At 48.3% G+C, this 19,700-nt stretch overlaps 2 protein-coding genes across 15 annotated transcripts in view; one reads left to right on the top strand and one right to left on the bottom strand.

Moving 5' to 3' along the window:
* LOC108026130 (unconventional myosin-XVIIIa) overlaps positions 1–19,700 on the bottom strand; it is a 32,718-nt gene that overhangs the window by 4,181 nt on the left and 8,837 nt on the right. For 8 of the 14 annotated variants that reach the window (XR_007764675.1, XR_007764674.1, XM_017096834.3 and 5 more), the window contains 10 exons: positions 19,258–19,695; positions 18,998–19,184; positions 18,037–18,203; positions 17,068–17,978; positions 16,406–17,009; positions 16,142–16,336; positions 5,034–5,168; positions 4,742–4,969; positions 533–901; positions 187–465 (listed from right to left, as the gene is read on the bottom strand). Coding sequence is in view for 12 of the 14 variants with exons in the window: in XM_017096834.3 (XP_016952323.1) it covers positions 187–465; positions 533–901; positions 4,742–4,969; positions 5,034–5,168; positions 16,142–16,336; positions 16,406–17,009; positions 17,068–17,978; positions 18,037–18,203; positions 18,998–19,184; positions 19,258–19,695 (3,513 nt within the window). In the remaining 2 variants the exon portion in view is untranslated. Of the gene's footprint in view, positions 1–186; positions 466–532; positions 902–1,982; positions 3,745–4,741; positions 4,970–5,033; positions 5,169–6,811; positions 8,675–10,573; positions 11,024–16,141; positions 16,337–16,405; positions 17,010–17,067; positions 17,979–18,036; positions 18,204–18,997; positions 19,185–19,257; positions 19,696–19,700 lie in introns of those variants that run through there. The other 6 variants (XM_017096842.3, XM_050889122.1, XM_017096840.3 and 3 more) reach the window with 6 other exon arrangements.
* Positions 13,748–16,085, top strand: LOC108026133 (lipase member H). The gene is made up of 3 exons (XM_017096847.3): positions 13,748–14,082; positions 14,154–14,397; positions 14,724–16,085. The coding sequence occupies exons 1-3, from the start codon at positions 14,013–14,015 to the stop codon at positions 15,580–15,582; spliced, it is 1,173 nt and encodes a 390-aa protein (XP_016952336.1). The 5' UTR covers positions 13,748–14,012; the 3' UTR covers positions 15,583–16,085.

Raw genomic sequence — 19,700 nt, 5'->3', positions numbered from 1 at the left:
GAAATATTAAACAATGTTTGAAATATCCCAGTTAAAAAAATTGAGCCACTTTAAATGTTCCCTATTTTATGGAATTTGTTAAAATCCAGAAAGATTTCAGTACACTTCATTTTGTTGATTAGTGTTTGGGAAATGTTGCCGAGACCCTTATCAACATGTTGCCCAAAAGCCGAAGCAACAACTTACCGCCAGCGTTTGCTCCAGCGTGAACTTCTCGGCCTGCAGGACGTCCTTTTCGCGGCCGTATCGCTCCTTGGCCTGCCGCTCCTGACGCGCTGCATCCTGCAGGGACTGGCATTCGGCATCGAACTTGCGCTGCTTCTTCTCGAGCAGATTGTTACGGGCATTCTGCTCCTCGAGCAGCATGCGCAGATCGTTCATCTCGTTGGTCATCTTCTGTGCCTTGCGCTTCCATTGGCCCACAACCTGACGTTGTTCCTCAACTTCTTCGTAGGCATCGGAAAGCTAAAGTGGAGGGGCGTAACATATTAGACTGCGGTAAAGTAGGGAATCCTCTAACCACTAAGCTCACCTTCTTCTCCAATTGCTTCTTGAGCCCGACCAGCTGTTCCAGATCGTGCTCATGCTGTGTGTGCAGGCGCCTCTTGGTGAACTCCAGCTCACGCGCCACCCGCTCGTACTTCAACTTGTAGACTCCTCCGCCGCCGCCATCCTCGTGCTCCGCATCCTCATCCTCGGAGATGCCATTCAGATCGGACTTGGCGCATATCAGCTCCATTTCCAGCTTCTCTGTCGCCTCCTGCAGGCTCTTCACCTTGTTGGCCTGGTCGCCCAGCTCCTTCTCTAGCTTCAGGCGCTCCCCGGTCTCCGCCTCCAGGCGCTCGGTGGCTATGTGGGCGGTGGATCGCTCCTCGGCCAGGTCCACCGTCAGCTCGGAAAGCTGAAAGGATTGGGAGGCATTCGAAAAATATAGAACATTCATTTTTAATTGTGTGCTAGTTTTCTAAAGGAATTTATTATCGTATTATTTGACTGTTTGTTTGGATTCGCCGAATTCGATTTCTGACCGCCCCATATGTCCAAACGTGTGAGATCAGTATTTACAAAACGCCGCTGTGTGGAGTGGCGATATTTGGTGAGTTATGGGGTACACTCAATGAACCTTGGTCTGCGGAAATACTGAGAGGAGGCACTTTACTTGTTTTATTTTCCTAACAAAGCTTTTCTTTTTTAGATTATATAAAAAATTGTTGTTAAAAAAAAACAATGATTAAAATCCCATTAACTTTTAAATCCTACCCACACCTATTTAAAACAAATGCTTCATCGAAGTCAGCTGAATTATTTCACGTTCCTATGACGTTGTTTAATATATATCAAAATCTAGCAAACATTGAGAATGGTAAAAAAAAGGGGAAAGTCGGCAAGAAAAATTGACTTAAGATCACAAAATACGACAGGGAAATTACTCATTTAGAAGGATCATTTACTAAACCATAGATCAAAGCATATCTGTCAAAAATAGTGGTTCCACTTCCCTGACACAAATTGAAACTGACTCAATAAACTGCAGAAGGTCGGTTGAATGGCCCCATAAAAATTTCATTCTAGACTTTGAAACTCTTTCGGAGATTTTCCAAAAAATATTTTGGAGAAATTATTTTCAATGCTGCACAACCCACCTAAACATTTGATTTATTTTATTTGGCCCCAAACGAAAAAGAGAACAACAAATATTATGGATATGAATATGGAATATTTCCCTGCGGCCTGAAAGAATGCCGCCGTGTGAATCACTTGGTATACGATCCCAAAAATAGATCCTCCTCCAACTCAGGTGTGGGGGTGGACGGAGGAGGAGGTGGAGGAGCTTCGCCGCTGTCAATGTCAGCACATCCCATTTAATGCCGCGTTGTTTTGTTTAGGAATTTAATATTTATGAAGAGGAGACATCACCACCCCCACTCAACAAGAGATCTTAATTGTGTTAGCGACAAGCTCAAGGCTAGACCAACCGATACCTCATCATCCTCCTCGCGAATGGTGCGATCATCATCATCGTCGTGGTCTCCATTGGTCAGGCTAATGGTGGCCACCGAGGACTCCCTGTCCCGATCGCGGGCCACCGAGTTGCCACGCGACGTGGGTGTGTGGGGCAGCTGCTTGGCCAGCTGGAAGGCCTTGGTCAGGATGTTCTGCGAGGAGCGAGTGCGTCCCACCGATCCGCAGCGCTCCATGCTGTTCCTCTCGCGCTGTCGCTCGATCAGCGAGATGGTGTCGTAGTCATCGTAGCCGGAACAGGTGCTGCCCGGCGTGGTGCAGCGACTCTCCGATCCTCCTGCCCGACCACTCTGGCTCGTGGTCCTTCGCGTCCTCCTGCCCATGGCGGTCCACTCCTCCTGCACATGATCCGTGCGCTTGAGGAAGTTCTGTATCTTCTCGCTCAAATAGGCGGACGAGGTGCGCGGATCCTCGAAGGAGGGCGAGGCCCTCATCGACTGATGCACCGGCTGTCTCTGGCAGCCGAGCACAAAGGACAGGTTGCCATCGAAGACTACGGGAGAGCTCTCCAGCTGTCGCATCTCGTAAGGATCACAACCGCCCGATCCGCGGGTGTAGCTCTGCGGGAATACCCTTCGCGGTGGCGTCTGCAGCCTGGAGCTGGAGTTGTAGTTAGAGATCGACGATTGGGTGGAGCAGCGCGAGGACACCGAGTAGGCGGGACTGGGTGAGCGGTTCACCAGGCGGAGGCGATCACTGCTATCCGCACCTGCAACCGAAGTCAGTGGCAGTTTCAGCGAGATCTCGTACGGGCTTTCAGTGTCCTTATCATTACCCAGCAAGGACGATGAAAGCGACGTGGAGGAGCTCGTGGTTTTGGAAGTGTATTTGCTGGTGGTGTTCAGTGTGCTGGTGGTGTTACTGGTGGATCGTGTGGTGTGACCATTGCTGAGCACAGGACTCTGCTCCCGCTGCTTGGGCAGCAGGCGGAGCTGCTTCCTGGCCTGGCTGGGCGGTGGTTTGGGTGGTCTGGCCAGCGGCGCAGAGCCACTCAGGGTGGAGTTCAGCGAGGAGCCGCTGCTATTATTGGTGTTGTTCTGGGAGGCCAGGACTCCCGATCTCGGGCCGCCGTTCATGGCTGCCAGCACGCGGGCCAGAAACTTCTCCTTCTCCAGTCGGTCCGTTTCTAGAGGTCCTGCATCCTCGTCTCCTGAAGCTGCAATGTCAGCGGTAGCTTCATTAGCAGGCGACAGGGGAGGCATGGGTTCGGATTAGTTGCAAGCGGGGTGCAGAGGGGGTTAGAGTGTTTCGTTCTGGGAGGAGGGTTTCGAGTCTTGGCTCGGGGCTTTGTTTCTGTGCAAGATTTCCTTGGCCAATATCTGTCGAATTTTCTCGTTTTTCTGTTCGCAAATTTCGAAATTTCTATGTCGTTTGGTCGTTGTTTGTCATATCAATCGGGTGTGTTGTGGGGATTATATTATGCTGGGGGGCTGTCAAAAACTTGAGACCGTTGATGCAATTTAAATTTATCTCGGACTGAATTTCTGTGTGACTTGTTGTTGCTGCATTTATTTCGCGCACGCTTCAAATTGCCAAGCGAATTTTCCTTTGTTTTCGCTGGCTTTTATTTTTTATTGCTCTTGGCAGCGATTCTTCACAGACGCACGGCGGGGATCAGATCAGATCGGATCGCATGGGACAGAATCGGATCACATCGAATCTCCCGGATACGGCTCCTCGGGCCTCAGGCGTACGCGACGTTTGCTCGGCGACTAAGTGATGCGTACGGATTTCGCTGCGGTCTGTTCCTCTAACCAGCGGTACGAAAAAGCTCGCCGGCTGCTCTTCTCTCTACTTTTTGGCAAACCAATGGCCAGAAAAATCTCCGCATCTCGTCTCTAGAGAGGCGGAGAGTAGAGGCGCCAAGTCCATTGCAACATCACAGCAGTTCCGGACTATATCACATAATCTGTGGGTCCGACGATCGGCTCTCGATTTCGGCCAACTGTTGATCCAATAATTTGGCAATCTTCGATGGCATTATGTAAATCCCATATCGCACTCTATCCCAGCTGCAACTCAAGTGTGGCGCGACAAAGTATTATTAATGATCTTTTAGAGCATTTAAAAATACATCTGGCTATTCTGGTGTGCGATATGTGCGAAACATTGCCTTAGCATCCACGCCGCATCCCATCCATCTCCACCAGAAAATACACATATATGTATGTGCTCGCACGGACTCTCAGAGTCAGAGTCAGTTGGTGTTCAATGCCCAAAAGTCTATATTTAGCCCACTTCAAAAACCAAATAGTACAAGTGAATGGGAATGGAAATCCACTGGCGAATTGTGCATCTTATTCACGCTCACTATGGGCAAGGAAATCGATCTTTAATTGATTAACCCTTTGTCTCATAACGAAAGAAAAATATCAACTAAAAAATCACCTCATAGAATCGCTTCTTATTTACCCAATCCCTCAAAACCACGTCTAAAGACGCCAGAAAACAAACTGTCAGGCTAGTTATTATTTAGTTATATATAGCATCTATATAGATTTGAACACCAAGCACAATCTGCTGCTCGATGAAGAACCCCCACTGCTGCAACACAATCTAAATATATTAAGTAAGCATTCATTTTCTTGTGGCGCCCCAGATACCCGAGCACTGCCAACGCAAACATGATCTCGCAGATGACTTGTCATGTCAAGTGGCGCAACTTTAATTGCACATTGCATTTGGACACACGTCCATCGGGCTGCTTTTGCGCACTCACCTTGGCTTCCAGCTTCTGGTTCTCCGCCTTGACCTCGCTGCGATCGCACTCGATCTTCTCCAGCTTGGCGCGCAGCATGAGCAGCTCCTCGTTGGCCGTCTTCAGCTGCTCCTCGGTGCGGTGGACATTGAGCAGGGGGGTGACCCGCACCAGGAGGCGCCACCAGGGCCAGTCGCGCACGGCCAGGAAGGCCTTGACATTGCGCTGAATGCAGCGCACGGCCAGTTCCTGCGGGGTAAAATGGTTAGGGTTATAGGAGGTGCCTTCAGAGATCTTAATGGATATGGTTTACCTGCACCCGTCTCTGGGACATCTTTTTGCGAGCCAAGTAGCCGCGGCAAAAGGCCTGCAGCTGTATAATGCGATCCGAGAGCAGGACATCGCGCTTGGCTTCCAGTTCACTGAGTACTCCTGAGCGGAAGAGGATCTAAAAGATACAAAGTACAAGTTGAAATAGGTTTTCCATTTAAGAAAGTATAAATCATAGAGGTTACAATTTCGAGTAAATTGTTTAAACCTATGCATGGAGACCTTCAGGTCAAAAATAATTGTCTCAAGTAATATCGATATATATGATTGGATTTTTAATTTAATCTCATTTGGAGTAATTTGTTTATCATTTTGCCAAGTTATTAGTTGTAATTTATCCTATTGCCACAATTATTTTTAATAATATACAACAGATTGACTTTATTTAATGTCAGGTGTCAGGTGCACAATCAAACTTAAAACATTTAAGAGAATTAAGAGCAAAGCAGGAAATGAAAAATGAAATCACAGCATTCGAAGGAAGTGAAGGTCAAGGTGGGCTGACATGGCCCAGACCATGCAAATGAGGATGAAGATTTGGACTGGGATTAACGGCAGGAGGGGCACACAGAGGGGAGAATTCAAATTATGAGTAATTTGAACACCTGTGCGCAAAAAAAGATGCCAAACACTCTTACAGGTGTGAAAGTGAGAAGAAGCAGCGGCGCCGGCAGCGGGCAATGAAAACGAAATTGTAAACAAAATACAGCCATAGAGGCAAAAACATCGCTGGAGTACGCGGTGCCCTCTCCTGATGGCCAACGGAGGTGGCGCATGCAGGTGGAAATGCACAAAGTCAGCGGGGCATATGTGTTTAGCATACTTAGGGCCACCGGGTTCCCATACAAATTAGCCGCCGAAAAGCCCCACCTTCGAGGTGTGGCCCCCATCTTGGCCCGTCTGTCAACGGCTAATTCGCGACCAAGTCGAGAAACTATTTTCTCGAAATTTTAATTATGCCCGGCACGTAGGCAAAAATGAAAGTAAACCAATGTGAAATGGCAAACTAAACTGTCTTGTGCCGGCAATTGCTGGCCATGGAGTGCCCAGTGTGTGTGGCACAGTCATCACCGGCTGCTGGTGGCTGGTCGGATGCCTGGACACTCGGATGGCAGCACTTGGCGCACAGGGAGTGGTTGGTGGTGCCGACCAAACGACCGATAAAAATCCAACTGAAGCACTTCCTTCACGACGGTGCTAAAAATCTGTGGGCTACAAAACACCCATTAATTCTAATTTCAGACTTGGAGAAAGCTAAGGCCATCATGGAAAAATGTCAATGGACATTTCTTGATCACACTGAAATCAGCAGGAATTGTGTTACCATTTTGAAATAAACTAGAAAAAAGAACTGGAAACAACTAAAATAGTAATATTACATATAAAATCCTAACTACAGTTCATAAAAAATAAATATAACTACAAAAATATATATAACTACACTCAATCCGGGAAACAATCGCCAGCAACCAGGTGTTAGGACTTCGGAAATATCCAAAAGATCGGGGGAAAAACCAAACTAAAGCGGTGAAGGGTGAGAAGGGATAGTGCCAGAGGAAAAGAGGAGAGATATAAGCCCACAGCAAGTGGTTTCGGTTTTGTACAATAAATATTTATTCCATTTACAGCATACGTTGGATAGAGTTAGATATAGCTATGGATAGATGCAGCCGAGAGTTAAGATTGGAGTGGCTGGGGAGGATCGGAAGCGGAAGCGGGTTCGTCTGGGCCACTGCCAGCTCAGTGCAGCCGCATAGTTACCTCTTTCGTGTAGGTGGGATAGATCTCCACCTGGGTCTGGATGCAGCACACGGCCTGCACCTGCGCCACCACCTTGCTGGCCACCACGTTCGAGCTGGGCGAGCAGTGCATCGTGGCGGTGGCACTTTGCTTCCCGGCCGCCGCAGCAGCCTCGAATTTCTGGAGCAGCTCAGCGATCTTGTTGGACTGTTTGCTGCAGCTCTTTATCTCCGGCAACTGCTCCTCTGCCTCGTCGCCCTCGGATTCACAGAGACTCCCGGTGGAGTTGCTGGTGGAGGTGGATGTGGAGAGCTGTGTGTTGCTGATGTGCCCCGAGTCATCTGAGTCCTCTTCCTGCTCTGCCCGGATTTCCTTAGTGGGTTTTTTCAGGGGCTGCTGGTGTGGCGTGCTCTTCACATCCTGCACTACCTTTACCAGCAGTTCCTGGTTCTTGTCCGAGGTCTCTCCCAGCTTCGGGGGTATTATCTTGCAGGACTCCAGTTTGGGTCGGCCCACCTTCTCCTCGTTGGCGTAGTGCAGCTTCTGTAGCTTCTTCTTGTTCTTCACCAGCTGCGAGTGCTCCTTGGTGACTCCTCGACTGCTGGTCCTCTTGGGCTTCTGTGTATTCATATTTTCCACCTGCCGCAGGATCTCCTGACCCTTGGCCAAGCACTTGACCAGCAGCTCATCGCTGTTGGCATTGGGGGATCTGGGTTTCAGGGTGGAGCTGGCTCTCCTGGCCACTGGTCTGTTGGTTACTTGTCGCTTCTCCAGACTGGAGTTGGCACGCTTGGGCATGGCTGCAGCTGCTGGCAGGGCAGCCCTTGAAGGTCCACTGGTATTTAGGGTTAACAACGATCGGGTACGCTGTTTGCTGGCTGTTCTTAGGCAAATGGGTTGCTCCAGGCAGAAGCTTTCGCTGCGCTTGCGCAGACTGGACTGCTTGCGCACCGGTATCCTGCTGCCACTCAGGTCACTCAGGGAGTTGTACCTGGAATCGGTGCCTCCGCCGCGTAGGAGCAACACTGATCCTGCTAGCTCCGGGGACTGGTAGACCTGCATCCTGGACCTGCCCATGCTCAGGGTGCTGTGTGACTTGGCCAACATGGGCTGGCGATCGCAGAACTCCGCGGGTGGAGCAGGAAGTTCTTCTGAAGGAGCAGCCACCTTAATCACCTCCAGAGGCGGAAACTCATTCAGTATGTGATCAAAGCTCTGGAGCACCTCATTGAGCTTGCTCTCATCATGAGCCACCTTCTCCAGCTCGGCGAAGATCTCATCCTCCAGCGACTGCTGGGCCAGATTGAGACTCAGGCTCAGGTGGCTCTCCTCATCGCTGTCCACATAGCTGCAGACGCTGCTGCTCATCTGGCTGGGCATTTGCTGGATGGGCACCGGACTGAGGGGCACCGCCTTGGGTGTGTACTTCCCACCCACACATCCTCCATCCACCGCCGTGCACAGGGCACTCATGGATCTGGTGTGCTTGCTACCCTTGTAGTACAGTTTTCCACTCAACTTGGGCGTTAGATTATCCTCGATTTTGTGCCTTATGCTCGAGAAGAACTTCTTGCCCGCCCCTAGTCCATGCTTGGGCGACGTGGGCGTGGCAGTTACAACCGTCGGAGGATTACTCCGCACCTGGCTCAACTTGGACTTGACCGTGTGCTTGTACATTGCTCCGGGATTATGTAAAGCAATTGTCCAGCGACTGGCGACGGGGCACTGAGTAAAAGTGCATATAATTTCGCAATAAATTGCAGTTTCCTTTTCAATAACTCGGAGGCAAAACTGGTGACCACCACTTTCACGGCTCGGGCGGCTGCTATCGGTGCTCTGGGCTGTGGATCTGGTATGGTGTTTTCTCTTCGGGCTCGGCGACGCAACTGAATTGGCTGGCCAAAACAGACGCAGCCCGAGCCCGAGAGTCCAAGCCAAATGCTGGCTCTGCATTCGAAAGTGGCTTATCGAGAAACGGCTGGCACATAAACACACAGCTCACAAAACTTGGCTGAGGTCGCGGTCGCCGTCGCTGGTAATTGGAAAGGGGCGAGGGAAGGGGGCCAGTGAATGCAGTGGACAGGCCAAAGAAACCCAGAGCAGCGACCCCCAACCACCAGGCGGCGATCCTCCGGCTGGACCAATGATGCTAATTACCAGCACCAACAATTGGCCACACATGATCGACTGGCGGCTTCGACCAGCTTCGTAAGCATAATTAGTCACATCATCGCCATCGGGGCAAGCCATCATCGCCATCCTCATCGTCATCATCGTCACAAAGAAAAGTGAAGCAATGGAACTGCCCTCGGCTGGTTATTTGTGTGCTTCCATTTTCCATTTTGCCTTTTCATTGCCAGCAATTGGACTCGCCCTGGCGAGGGGGCACCACACAAAAGACCCAAAGAGATCCACGGATGGGCTGGGCAAAAGTGCCATGCTCATTGGGGACAAATAAATATTGGTATAGGCTGCTCTGGTCTAGACTTTAGAGGTTGCAACACGGTTGAAAGGTCGTTAGCCAGAGCGGGTTCTGGCCACAATTGGGAATTGTAATGGTCAGGTTTCCAGATTTAAAAGGTATAGGTATTACAGCATGGTTTTTTTTTGTATAGGAACAGCTTATATATATATTTACAATGAAATGTAACCCTGCTATGTATATAAATAAATGGTTATTGGTATAGGAAAAAGATCTTTTGTAAATATGACAGTATTTCCAGCTAGTTTACACCCTTAAAACAACAGAAATACCGAAAATATTAAACCAATGAAGTAATTCGAAAATCCCTTTTATAAGTCTTATACCCATAAACATTGCCAAATTCACAGCATTGAACTTTTTGATTAGATTGTTTGGCAATACCCTCAACCTCGGACGACATTTTATCTTCACAGCCTTGCCGATAAGCAGCATATCTTCGAAAGCAAATGCACGTCGCACTTTAAGATCAGGAAATCCTTGATCCCCCGCAGTCATCATTACCATGATCGTGACAGAAGCCGCTGTAACGATGTCATTGGGGCTTCCCTTACGGTTTATTTTGGCTTTTTATATTTTCTGTGGCTGCAGATCGAGGCAATTACAAGAAACATAACTGAAAAACAAAACAAGTCCGGCAAATGTCGATGAGATTACACGGTCCCGGTTCGAAACGCATCTCGCACGCAGCTTCCTGGTTATTGTTTCATAATTAAAAACTAGTTTACATATTATCATACTCCGTATGCAGGGCTCGTCTCGGGGGCCTGGAGATTAAAGACCGCGCCCCCTGCCCAAAAAGGGAGGCGTTAATGAAGTTTTCGTGTCTCGATTGCGTTTGGTTCGGGCCTCTATTTTCCCATGCCAACGATCTTAACGATCCCCAGCCAGCCATCCATCTATTCACTCGAAGTGGGATGGCTAATTTAAAAGCTATTTCCCCGTTGACAGAACCCGCCTCACCGGAGTTACATAATCATGTTCGGCCCGAGCAGACAGCCAGCCACCACTCCCCATTTCTAATGAAAGCGAACGCTGGAAATTTCACTTTGGGTTTGCTTGAAAAGCACAAAAAAAAAAAAAAACATTTTAATGTGCACTGGTCAAATGTGGTTTCCCAGTGAGGCGAATGCAGGTTGCAACGTCATTTTCGATTTTTTACATTTTTTGTTTTTGGTGAAAGTCGGCGAGGCGACAATGCTGCCGCCGCCGTGCGTGTGTTCGTAATCATAATCGGGGGAATCGGTATTGGTTTCGGATTTTGGATTTGGCTGCGGATTTGGACACTTTCCCGTACGTACAAGGCAGAGGCAGACGAGGGCACAGCCAGTGGCCAGCAGACGCCCCAGGATGGTTGCCTCCTGCCCCTCCTCGCAGCAGAGGCCCAGGATTTGAACCCTGTGGCGAAATGCTGATGCCGGGGCTACACTCGCGTTGCCCGTCCAGGGCACACAAACTGCGCTTTTATCCGACCACATCTCGGCGAGAGCTCAGGCGATTTTCGCTCGCAAAGTCCAACTGAGACGGCCCATCTCCAGAGGCGCAGAGATTACATCTGGGGAATTCTATACGCGCAGCCAGCGAGCACAATGGCGAGATGAACTTGACCGTGAAAGCAGCCAGCGTCATCGACGGGCGGCGGAGAAAGAGTCGTGCGGGGGAAGAGGCACCAACTCGAGCCCAAACTGGACTGGCCGCAAGTGACGTCAAAGTGGCTTTATTACGATCACTTCACCGACCACTGACCACTGACCACCGACCAACGACCACTGGGCACGGAAAGCACAGTTCGATTCACAGTTGCAGCGCTGAGAACAGGAAATAAAACACTCAGACGGGCAGTCGAGTGGGTCCAGAGATGTGGCATGTAACCGATATCTTCCCAGGCGAGAAGACACCTGCGGACAGGGATTTAGGGATAGCCAGATGGTAATTTTTTATAATAAAGTATAATTGTAACTGTCTCATTGGGATAAACCGAAATTTATATTGCAAACAAAAAATAATTTAAGAAAACCTCCACCATTTGTGCCTCAGCTAAAAGGAGTGCGAGGGAGATGGCGATATGCATGCAACAAATTGACTGTTCCGAGATTTTTAGCATACATCCTTTTAATAATAGTCCGTAGAAGGGACGTGACACAGTATGGACGCAGATCTTTAGCATTTTGAAACGTGTTTGAAATCTTAAAACTGTAAAGTAGTTATATATACTTAGAATAATATATAAGCATGATAAGCTCTTACCAGCCTTTGGCAAACAACCCCAACAAACGTAAATAAACAATAAAAACTCAATGAGTCGAGAAATACCTTAAAGGTGATTTTCCTCCAGGAAGCCTCAAGCGTTTTCTCTTAGCACCTGCCCTCAAATGGGCCAGGTGCGATTTTTTTAGAATGTCTCACACGAAATAGTTCCACAAAAAAAGACAAGAAATTCTAGTTTTAGCTTTACGACTTTCAATTAAAGTAAAGTCAAAAAGCTTCTACTTTGGTCTTAATTTCAAGCATAAATTATTCAATATTCTAATTTGATTAGAGGCTGAAGAAAGAGCCTACAACATTGGCGAAAGAGGCAAACGTGCGATGCTTTTGCCCAGTCATGCTTACTGAGTTGGGCCCCCAAGTGAAGATGAGTAACCCGTTTAAGGTTTCCTCAAAATGCGAACGATGCTGTGGAGTGGATCCAGCTGGAAAGGGATCGCGATGATTGAGAGGTGCCCATTTAATATAATAATTGCAGGTTAAGTCCCGGTTAATGAAAGGATCCTGATGACGAGGCGGTGATTGCTCGCATGCCATTTGCAATTACCAGCAGAGGCTGACTGAGGTTCGGAAACGTTTCAATACTTGTGGCGGTTGACAGCCGACGAATTCCAAGGTAATTTCTCGATTAGATTGAAAGTAACAGCAAATTGTTTGGACAAATACCCGAAACAATGCCAACAGAGATGCCCGCTGCGTTGCGATTCGTTTGGGTTAGCCATAATAACAATAAGCACATCTTATGTGTTTGCCTTAAAACGTAAATCCTGTCAATAAACTTTTTGTAACACGACAATGGCAAACGCCACGCACGGGTTTAACGATCTTAAAAAAGATATACTATACACATGTTAACATGAGCATGAATGAGTTTTGAGCCAAATGCGACAGAGAGGCAGAGTCGTAAACCCAGCCAAATACCTGCTAAGTGGTTTGCAAAACAGCCGAAAGTTCCAAAGCCCCGATCTCCGAGCTGAACCCTAACCCACTTGGCTCTTCTGGCCTGGTCACCAAGATACTCTGCCACATTCGATCTTACTCAGGTGGAAAGTGAGGAAGTGCCAAGTTCTCGGTGAGATCAACGACTCGCAGCCCTCTGTTTACCAGACCCAGTTTTATAGCTTCTGAATTTGATCGGAATCTGGAGCAATTAGAGTCTAATCCAACTACAAGTTCTCGTTTTCTCTCGATACATTAAAAGTTAATAATTGCTAGTAATTTATATCTGATGAGGTCGATTTACCCGTAACTTTGTTTTCCGTGCAATTATTTAATTTATTTTATTCAATCAACTACACTGGTAGTCATAAGTATTTTGAACAATTAAAAGTTAAATATACTCATAATTTGAACATACTTCGTGTAAACTTCGGCATCAGTGGAAAGGTAATTTAACTGCCGTTTGAATGAAACAATACTTTTCTTCACCGATTCAGTACGAATTTAAGTTTTCAAGATGAAGAAAAAATTAAAGAATGGGTCTAAATACTTATGCCGACCAGTGTGCAATGTAATCCCTTTCGAAACGACAGTTTAACTTGCTTGACTGAGACTTGATAATTTTCCAATTAATATTAATGATTCCGGAGGCCAACTTATAACTTATATAAGCAGAGATCAACCAACTTGTGATGGCGTTATCGACCCGTAAAACAGTAAATCAGTGAGAGATATGCGTGTCGATTATATTATGCTGGCAAATCATTTATAATCAATGCATAAATGAATAACTTAGGGAAGAGACCAGTGGCCAGTGAAAGCCTATTGACCCACTATTAAACATGCCGTTGGGCTGAAAAGATAGATGGTGTGACCAGAAGACATGCAACTATAGGACATACAGGTCTTCGATAGATATAATACTCGACTAATATTTATAATATGATAGAAAGGAGTTTTCTGTGAGTGATCTCGATCCATTGAAGCACTTTTGCGAGTGAAACTAGCTTCGATTCCCATCGACCTGGTCGGCATTCCTTTATGGAGGGTGCATGAAGTGTTTGCGTGCACTTAGCCGCGAGATCTGTGTTTTCAGCTACCGAGCTACGGAGGACGACGAGGGGCTGACTGCACTAGCCAGGCCCGCTGACGCACCAACGATCCAACCAGTTCGGCATGACAGTGACCGCTGTGCGGCTGCGGCTGCGCCTGCGCCGGTAGCCCGCCCTTGCCGGCGGCAGAGACAGAACGCAGCGGGCTTTATTTAACCAAGACTCCATCTAGAATTTTGCAATACTTCGGTCCGAGGCCTGTAACGAATCGGATCTCCGCCGTCTGCGACAGGTTGGCTCTGCTCTGCTCCGCTCAGAGCGGCTCACAAATTTCACGTTCTTTTTAAGAGCGGCACGAGCGTGTGATAAAATTTGGACCGCGAATTGAAAAACAACGGCATACCTTAAATCGCACTCAAGTGGATTTTAATTGACGACTTGTCGTGAATTCCCATTGGGTTTTTGGCCAAAGACAGTGCGGTTTATGGGATCGTTAATGGGAATGCATATATTAGGCCGGTGGCTGTGGCTGCTGCTCCTTGGCGCAGCGGGAAGTGAGTTTCGATCGCATTTATCCAAATTTATGATCGATCTTAAAGTTATTACCCCCGCTCTGCTGTTTTAGTGGAGGCATCAATTCCATACTTTGGCTATGCCCCCGGAAAGTGCGAAGTCTCCATTTCCAGTGTGATCCAGGACATGTTCAACACGGAGACCCACATCATCCTCGGTACACCACGCCCCTCACAAACAAAGCTGCTCCGGTACGATCTCTATACGCCTCTCAATCCCGAGGAGCGACAGCTGCTGCGACCAGGGGATCTGAACATGCTTAGGAACTCGCACTTTAATCCCAAGTGGCCAGTGAGGTGAGTGAATACCATAAACTAAATGTGCCTAATAAAGTTACAGTGTATGCCTTTGTAGTTGCTAGATAGTGTTAGTACTCATTTTTCGAATAAACTCATACAACCCCTCATTATATTTTAGCAATAACTAGTTATAATGGTTAAAAACAAAGTTTAAGAGACCTTTATCCCTAAAATAAAACCATTTAGTATTACTTATTAAAAATGGTCATGGGCCAACGACTATAGTGAGTAGTTTCGATCCATTAAATCACTTTTGTGAGGTTTTCTTTATAGGAGAACTTTCCTTAGAACAGATCCTAAAACCTTTCTTTTTTTACTTCAAGGGTCTCCATCCATGGCTGGGCGGGCAAAAGTGTCACCTGCTCGAACGCCGCCATCAAGGATGCCTACTTATCCCGGGGCAATTTCAATGTCATAATCCTGGACTGGAGTCGCCAGGCGCTGGACATCAGCTATCCCCGCGTGTCCAAGCAGCTGCCATCGATAGCTGCCAATGTGGCCAAGATGCTGCGCTTTCTGCACGACAACACGGGGGTCCCTTACGAGCAAATCTACTTGGTGGGCCATAGCGCCGGGAGTCACATCTCCGGGTTGACTGGCAAGTTTTTAAGGCCTCAGCGCTTGGGTGCCATTATCGCCCTGGATCCCGCCGGCCTCACTCAACTGAGCCTGGGACCCGAGGATCGGCTAGATGTCAATGATGCCCTGTATGTGGAATCAATTCACACGGACCTAACACTGCTCGGCAACCCGAGTACCAAGCTAAGTCACGCCTCCTTTTTCGTCAACTGGGGTTTGGGACAGCCCCATTGTCCCAACGCCACGGCCACGGAGTTTGACTTTGTGTGCGACCACTTTGCGGCCATGTTCTACTTTGCGGAGTCAGTGCGTCAGCCCAGATCCTTTCCAGCCTTGCGCTGCAGTTCGGGGCAATCGGTGCGCTCCGCCACCTGCAACTGCAGCAACAGCAACAATTACGGTCGAGGTAGTCGAAAAGATGCACTTCAAACATGCACGGGCAACGAGTTCATGGGCGGCGAACCGGCTGTGCCCAAGAGGGGTGTCTTCTATCTGAGCACGCGGCCACAGTCGCCATATGGCACCAACGATGGCCTGGTCCACATCCGACGACCACGGCCGTCCACGATTCGGGAGACGGCCAAACGTCGGCCATTTGTCTAGGTGGAGATCCAAGGCGAGCCAAGCGAATTTGCGACAGACCAAAAAGAGATACTTAAGCATAGCCCCATCCAAAGAATGCGAATAAAGCTAAGATTATTTAAAAATGTAATGTCCATCAGGCATTCCTTTAATGAAACTCGATCACTCTTGTAATCGCTTTGCCCTTTTAAATTTTCATCAACTATTGAACGTGTCGATGTCAGTGTCAACCGGTTTAACGACTAATTACGCGTGAGGAAAAAACATTTATTTTTTGCGATTTTTGAGTTGTGATTAATCTTATAGGATCGTGAGTTTGGAAGTTAACTAGTTCACGACTTAGAAATTCCAACAAAGTAAGCAATGCAGATTTAATGAAAATTAGGACATATTCTTACAGCCCAACTACTAAAGCCATTAGAACCCATATGGAAATATTTGTTGTTAAGCTCTGCTGAAGCTTACAGCTTACTGGCGATAAGATAAACTTAAAATTAATTAAAAAATACTTAGAAATATTTTAACTGCTCACCCAAATTCTTTTAATTTAAATAAACCTAAGAACTTTCTAAGGACTCACCTGACTAGGACCAATGCGGTAGCTGGCCACATCCAGCTCATTGACAGCCAATATCTGCTCCACGCTCACATCCTTGTTGCTGGCCAAATCACCGGCCAACAGACCGAAGCGACGTACAAACTCCAATAATGGCACTGATTCGGGAAAACCAAGGCGATGCAGACGAGCCGCTTCCAGGACTTGCGAGCCACGTAGCTAAAGGATACGGAAAAAAAGACATCAATTAAGATTTTCAGGATTTTAAGAAAAGGCAATTCCAATTACCTGACTTCTTAACAGCGGCACATTGACCATTTCCTCTTCGCTGACCGCCTGACCGGCAGCTGAGCTGGGCGATCCATTCGCGGTGAACTTCGTGTGTTTGCCAGCGTTGTGTTGCAGCAAATAGCAGTGCACAAAGTGAGTGCCAGTGCGTCGCAACGTGTCGATGATTCCGTCCACGGTGAATTTCACCTGCAGCATAATGGAGTTGCGTTTCACTCCCGCTGTGGTGAAGGAGCGACGGATACTGGACACGCGACGCAGCGACTGAGTGCCCTCCAAGCCAGCAAAGGAGCCGCAGAACACCATCGCTCCCGATCCACGTGTCAGTGAGCCAATGTACAGGCGGTTGATCTCCTCCCTACTGCTGTCCTGCAGCAGGGATACGGCGTTTCGAATGCCAGGATGCTCACGACTATGCCGCACCCAGCCATCAACGGCATACAGCACGGGGTTGGTGCCCTGCAGATGGTGGAGCACGAACTGCCGGGGACCGGCGCACTTGCGCAGCAGCGAGTGATGTTCCCGGTCACCGTAGTGCGAGAATAAACGCTCGAGGAATGTGTCGTCGTTGGAGTTTGGATAGATGGCTTCCTCATCCAGTAGCCTGAAATATAGATGGTAACTTGAGTTGCGTCATTAAAAACTTATTATACTGAACCCACCATAGCATGCCCCGACGATCGTGCTCGCGCAAATCTCTCTGGGATGAGCGCACCACATGGTTTTGGGGTGCCTTGTCGATAAGCGAAATTAGAGGACCGGGGTGGCATTCGGAAGCCTGGTCCATCTCGATTTCCACCAGCTCCTGGGCATAGCGATCTCGGGGCGCCACTAGCGTGGTGTGATGGAAGAGCATCTGCAAACGCTCCTGCAGATAATTGTGACGCAGATCCGCCAATGTAGCGCCAACCTGCTGGCCACAGCTAGCAGGATTTTGGAAGCCGGGAGTGTCGATGAGCATAATTGAGGCTATGGTGTGGGCCGAAGTGCAGATCTGACGATTGATAAGAGCTACCACTGCAGCCAGTGCCTCCGAGTAGAGACCGATGACCAATGCCTCCAGACATTCCCAGGCCCACTCGTGCCCTGAGTCAGAGGTGGGCGACTTTGAGGGACTCAGACCGCCATTGGGGGCATTGGGTTGAGTGAGACCAAAGGCAGCTGATGACAGATCCTCCAGATTCACGCCCAACAGACCCGATGCCTTGCGGGCGGCCGTGGGATTGGCAAACTGAGTGCGGGCCGTCGAGCCAGTGCCCAGTTTTGTCACACCCGCAATGCCCAGATGGTAGATGGCCGCCAGAATGCTCCAAATACCGCGCACCGCCTTGGCATCAATGTTGAGCGTCTCGAAGGCCTGCACCGTACGCATAAAGTCATTGGCCGCTCGATGGCGATCCTCTAGCTTTTGCGATAACGATATGAACGGATGACTGTCCTCCGAGGTGATGTTCTCCAGGTGCAGCTCCTTCTGCAGCAAACCAGCTGCGCCAGCCAAGAGACGCGTCATGATGTGGAAGCTATGTTCGTGGCCCAAACGACGACCCGCTCTCTGTCGCTCCGGGAGCAGAACCTGGGCGAGAAACATGGTTAGAGAACTACACGATTGTCGGTGTTAATTGAAAACTTACCTGCAATGAAGCCGATGCAATCTGGCCGGTTTGGTCGAAATCCAGGCTCAACAGCTGCGTCATCCGCGTGGCGTTCGAGTTGAGGCAAGTTTTTGTGTTACCAAAAGCCTCCAGAATGGTGCACAGGGCGTTGACCTTCTCCGCATTTATAAAGTTATTATAGGCACCTAAAAACAGAAGAAAAATTGCTTTTATTTTTTTGTTTAGGGCAAGTATCTTTTGAATTTCATATATCAAAACCGAAATCTCATTTGTGCAAATGAATGTATAATATCTTTTGTTGCGAATTCGGTTCTCGCTGAACTTGATAATGAAAAATCCCAAAAAAAAGAAAGAAAAAACTTTTGCCTGCTTACAAAAAATGTTTAAATCTTTTTTACATTTTTTATATATATCTTTTTTGTAAATATTCAAATTATCAAGAAAACCGGTATCTCTTGATAATTTGAATATTTACAAAAAAGATATATATAAAAAATGTAAAAAAAAGAAATAGAGAATCCAGATATTTGTAATTATTTAAATATTCAAAACAATACTAAAGAGAATATCAACGTCAGTAAAGTAGTTTTTCTTTTTTGTTATTGTATCATTTTCTTGGGCAGTATAAGTTGCTCAATCAAATTAAATATCAATATGTATCTAGACAATTTACATTTTCATTAGACTGTTCCCTTTTTGGGTCATAAATCTAACAATGGAACCGAATTGGAGGCTTGACTAATTGCAGCTGCATTTCTTGGCCAACAATGCAAATGAGCCAATCGAACGCAGATTGCATTTTGGTGTGGCACCAGGCAAACTGGGCCAGCCAGCAGCAGCCAAGAGCCCGCAGCCTACGGCCAAAAGGAAAACAAACTACAAATAACAAGTAACAAATAACAAACAACAAATGCAACTGCAACGCGAGTGCGAGTGCGAGTAGGAGCAGCCGCGACAATAAGACGGTGGAAACGCATACCAGCTGCCAACGCCAGGTAGTTGAGTGCATGCTTGAAGCTAGTGGATTTGCCAGAACCAGATCGGCCCATGAATATCAAGCTCTGGTCGCGCCGCGTCTCGACCAGGCTCCTGTAGGCGGTCTGGGCCAGTGAATAGACGTGGGGCGGCATGTCCTCCGTCTTGCAGCCGCGGAACATGGAGACAACCTACGAACGAGAGACAGCAGCCGATAAATAACCCGATCGGGCCAGTAACCAGTTGGTAGCTAGTGACGACTACCTTCTCGGAGTAGAGGGACAGCGGTGCCATGGGATTGACCACGAGCAGCGTGGGCCCCGCCTTGGTGTGGATGAGATTGCTGGCGTATCGCTGGCGGAGGCAGTGCAGCACGGACGCCTCGTTCAGATACTTCAGCTCGCAGATGTCCTCGGCGAGATCCAGGGCGGGGCTGTTCTGCTTCTCCACATCGTCCTCGTCGACGGTCAACTGTTCCCCGTTGTGGAGGAGGCGCAGATTTAGCTTGTGCTCCTCATCCCGGCCAGATGACACAGACGGCAGACGGATGGCGGCAGTGAAGCCACCGCGATGCACCAGCCAAACACGCTCCGGCTGACTGGCATCCGCCACATCCGCCTCCAGATTGTGGCCCACTCCCTCGGCTGCTTCTCCTTCGCCTGCAACTCCTCCACCTCCTGCATTGCCATTCTCGTGGCGGCTCTGCG

This window comes from Drosophila biarmipes, chromosome 3R, assembly GCF_025231255.1.
Source record: "Drosophila biarmipes strain raj3 chromosome 3R, RU_DBia_V1.1, whole genome shotgun sequence".
NCBI classification, from domain to species: Eukaryota; Metazoa; Arthropoda; class Insecta; order Diptera; family Drosophilidae; genus Drosophila; species Drosophila biarmipes.
This window is presented reverse-complemented; position numbering and strand designations above follow the sequence as displayed.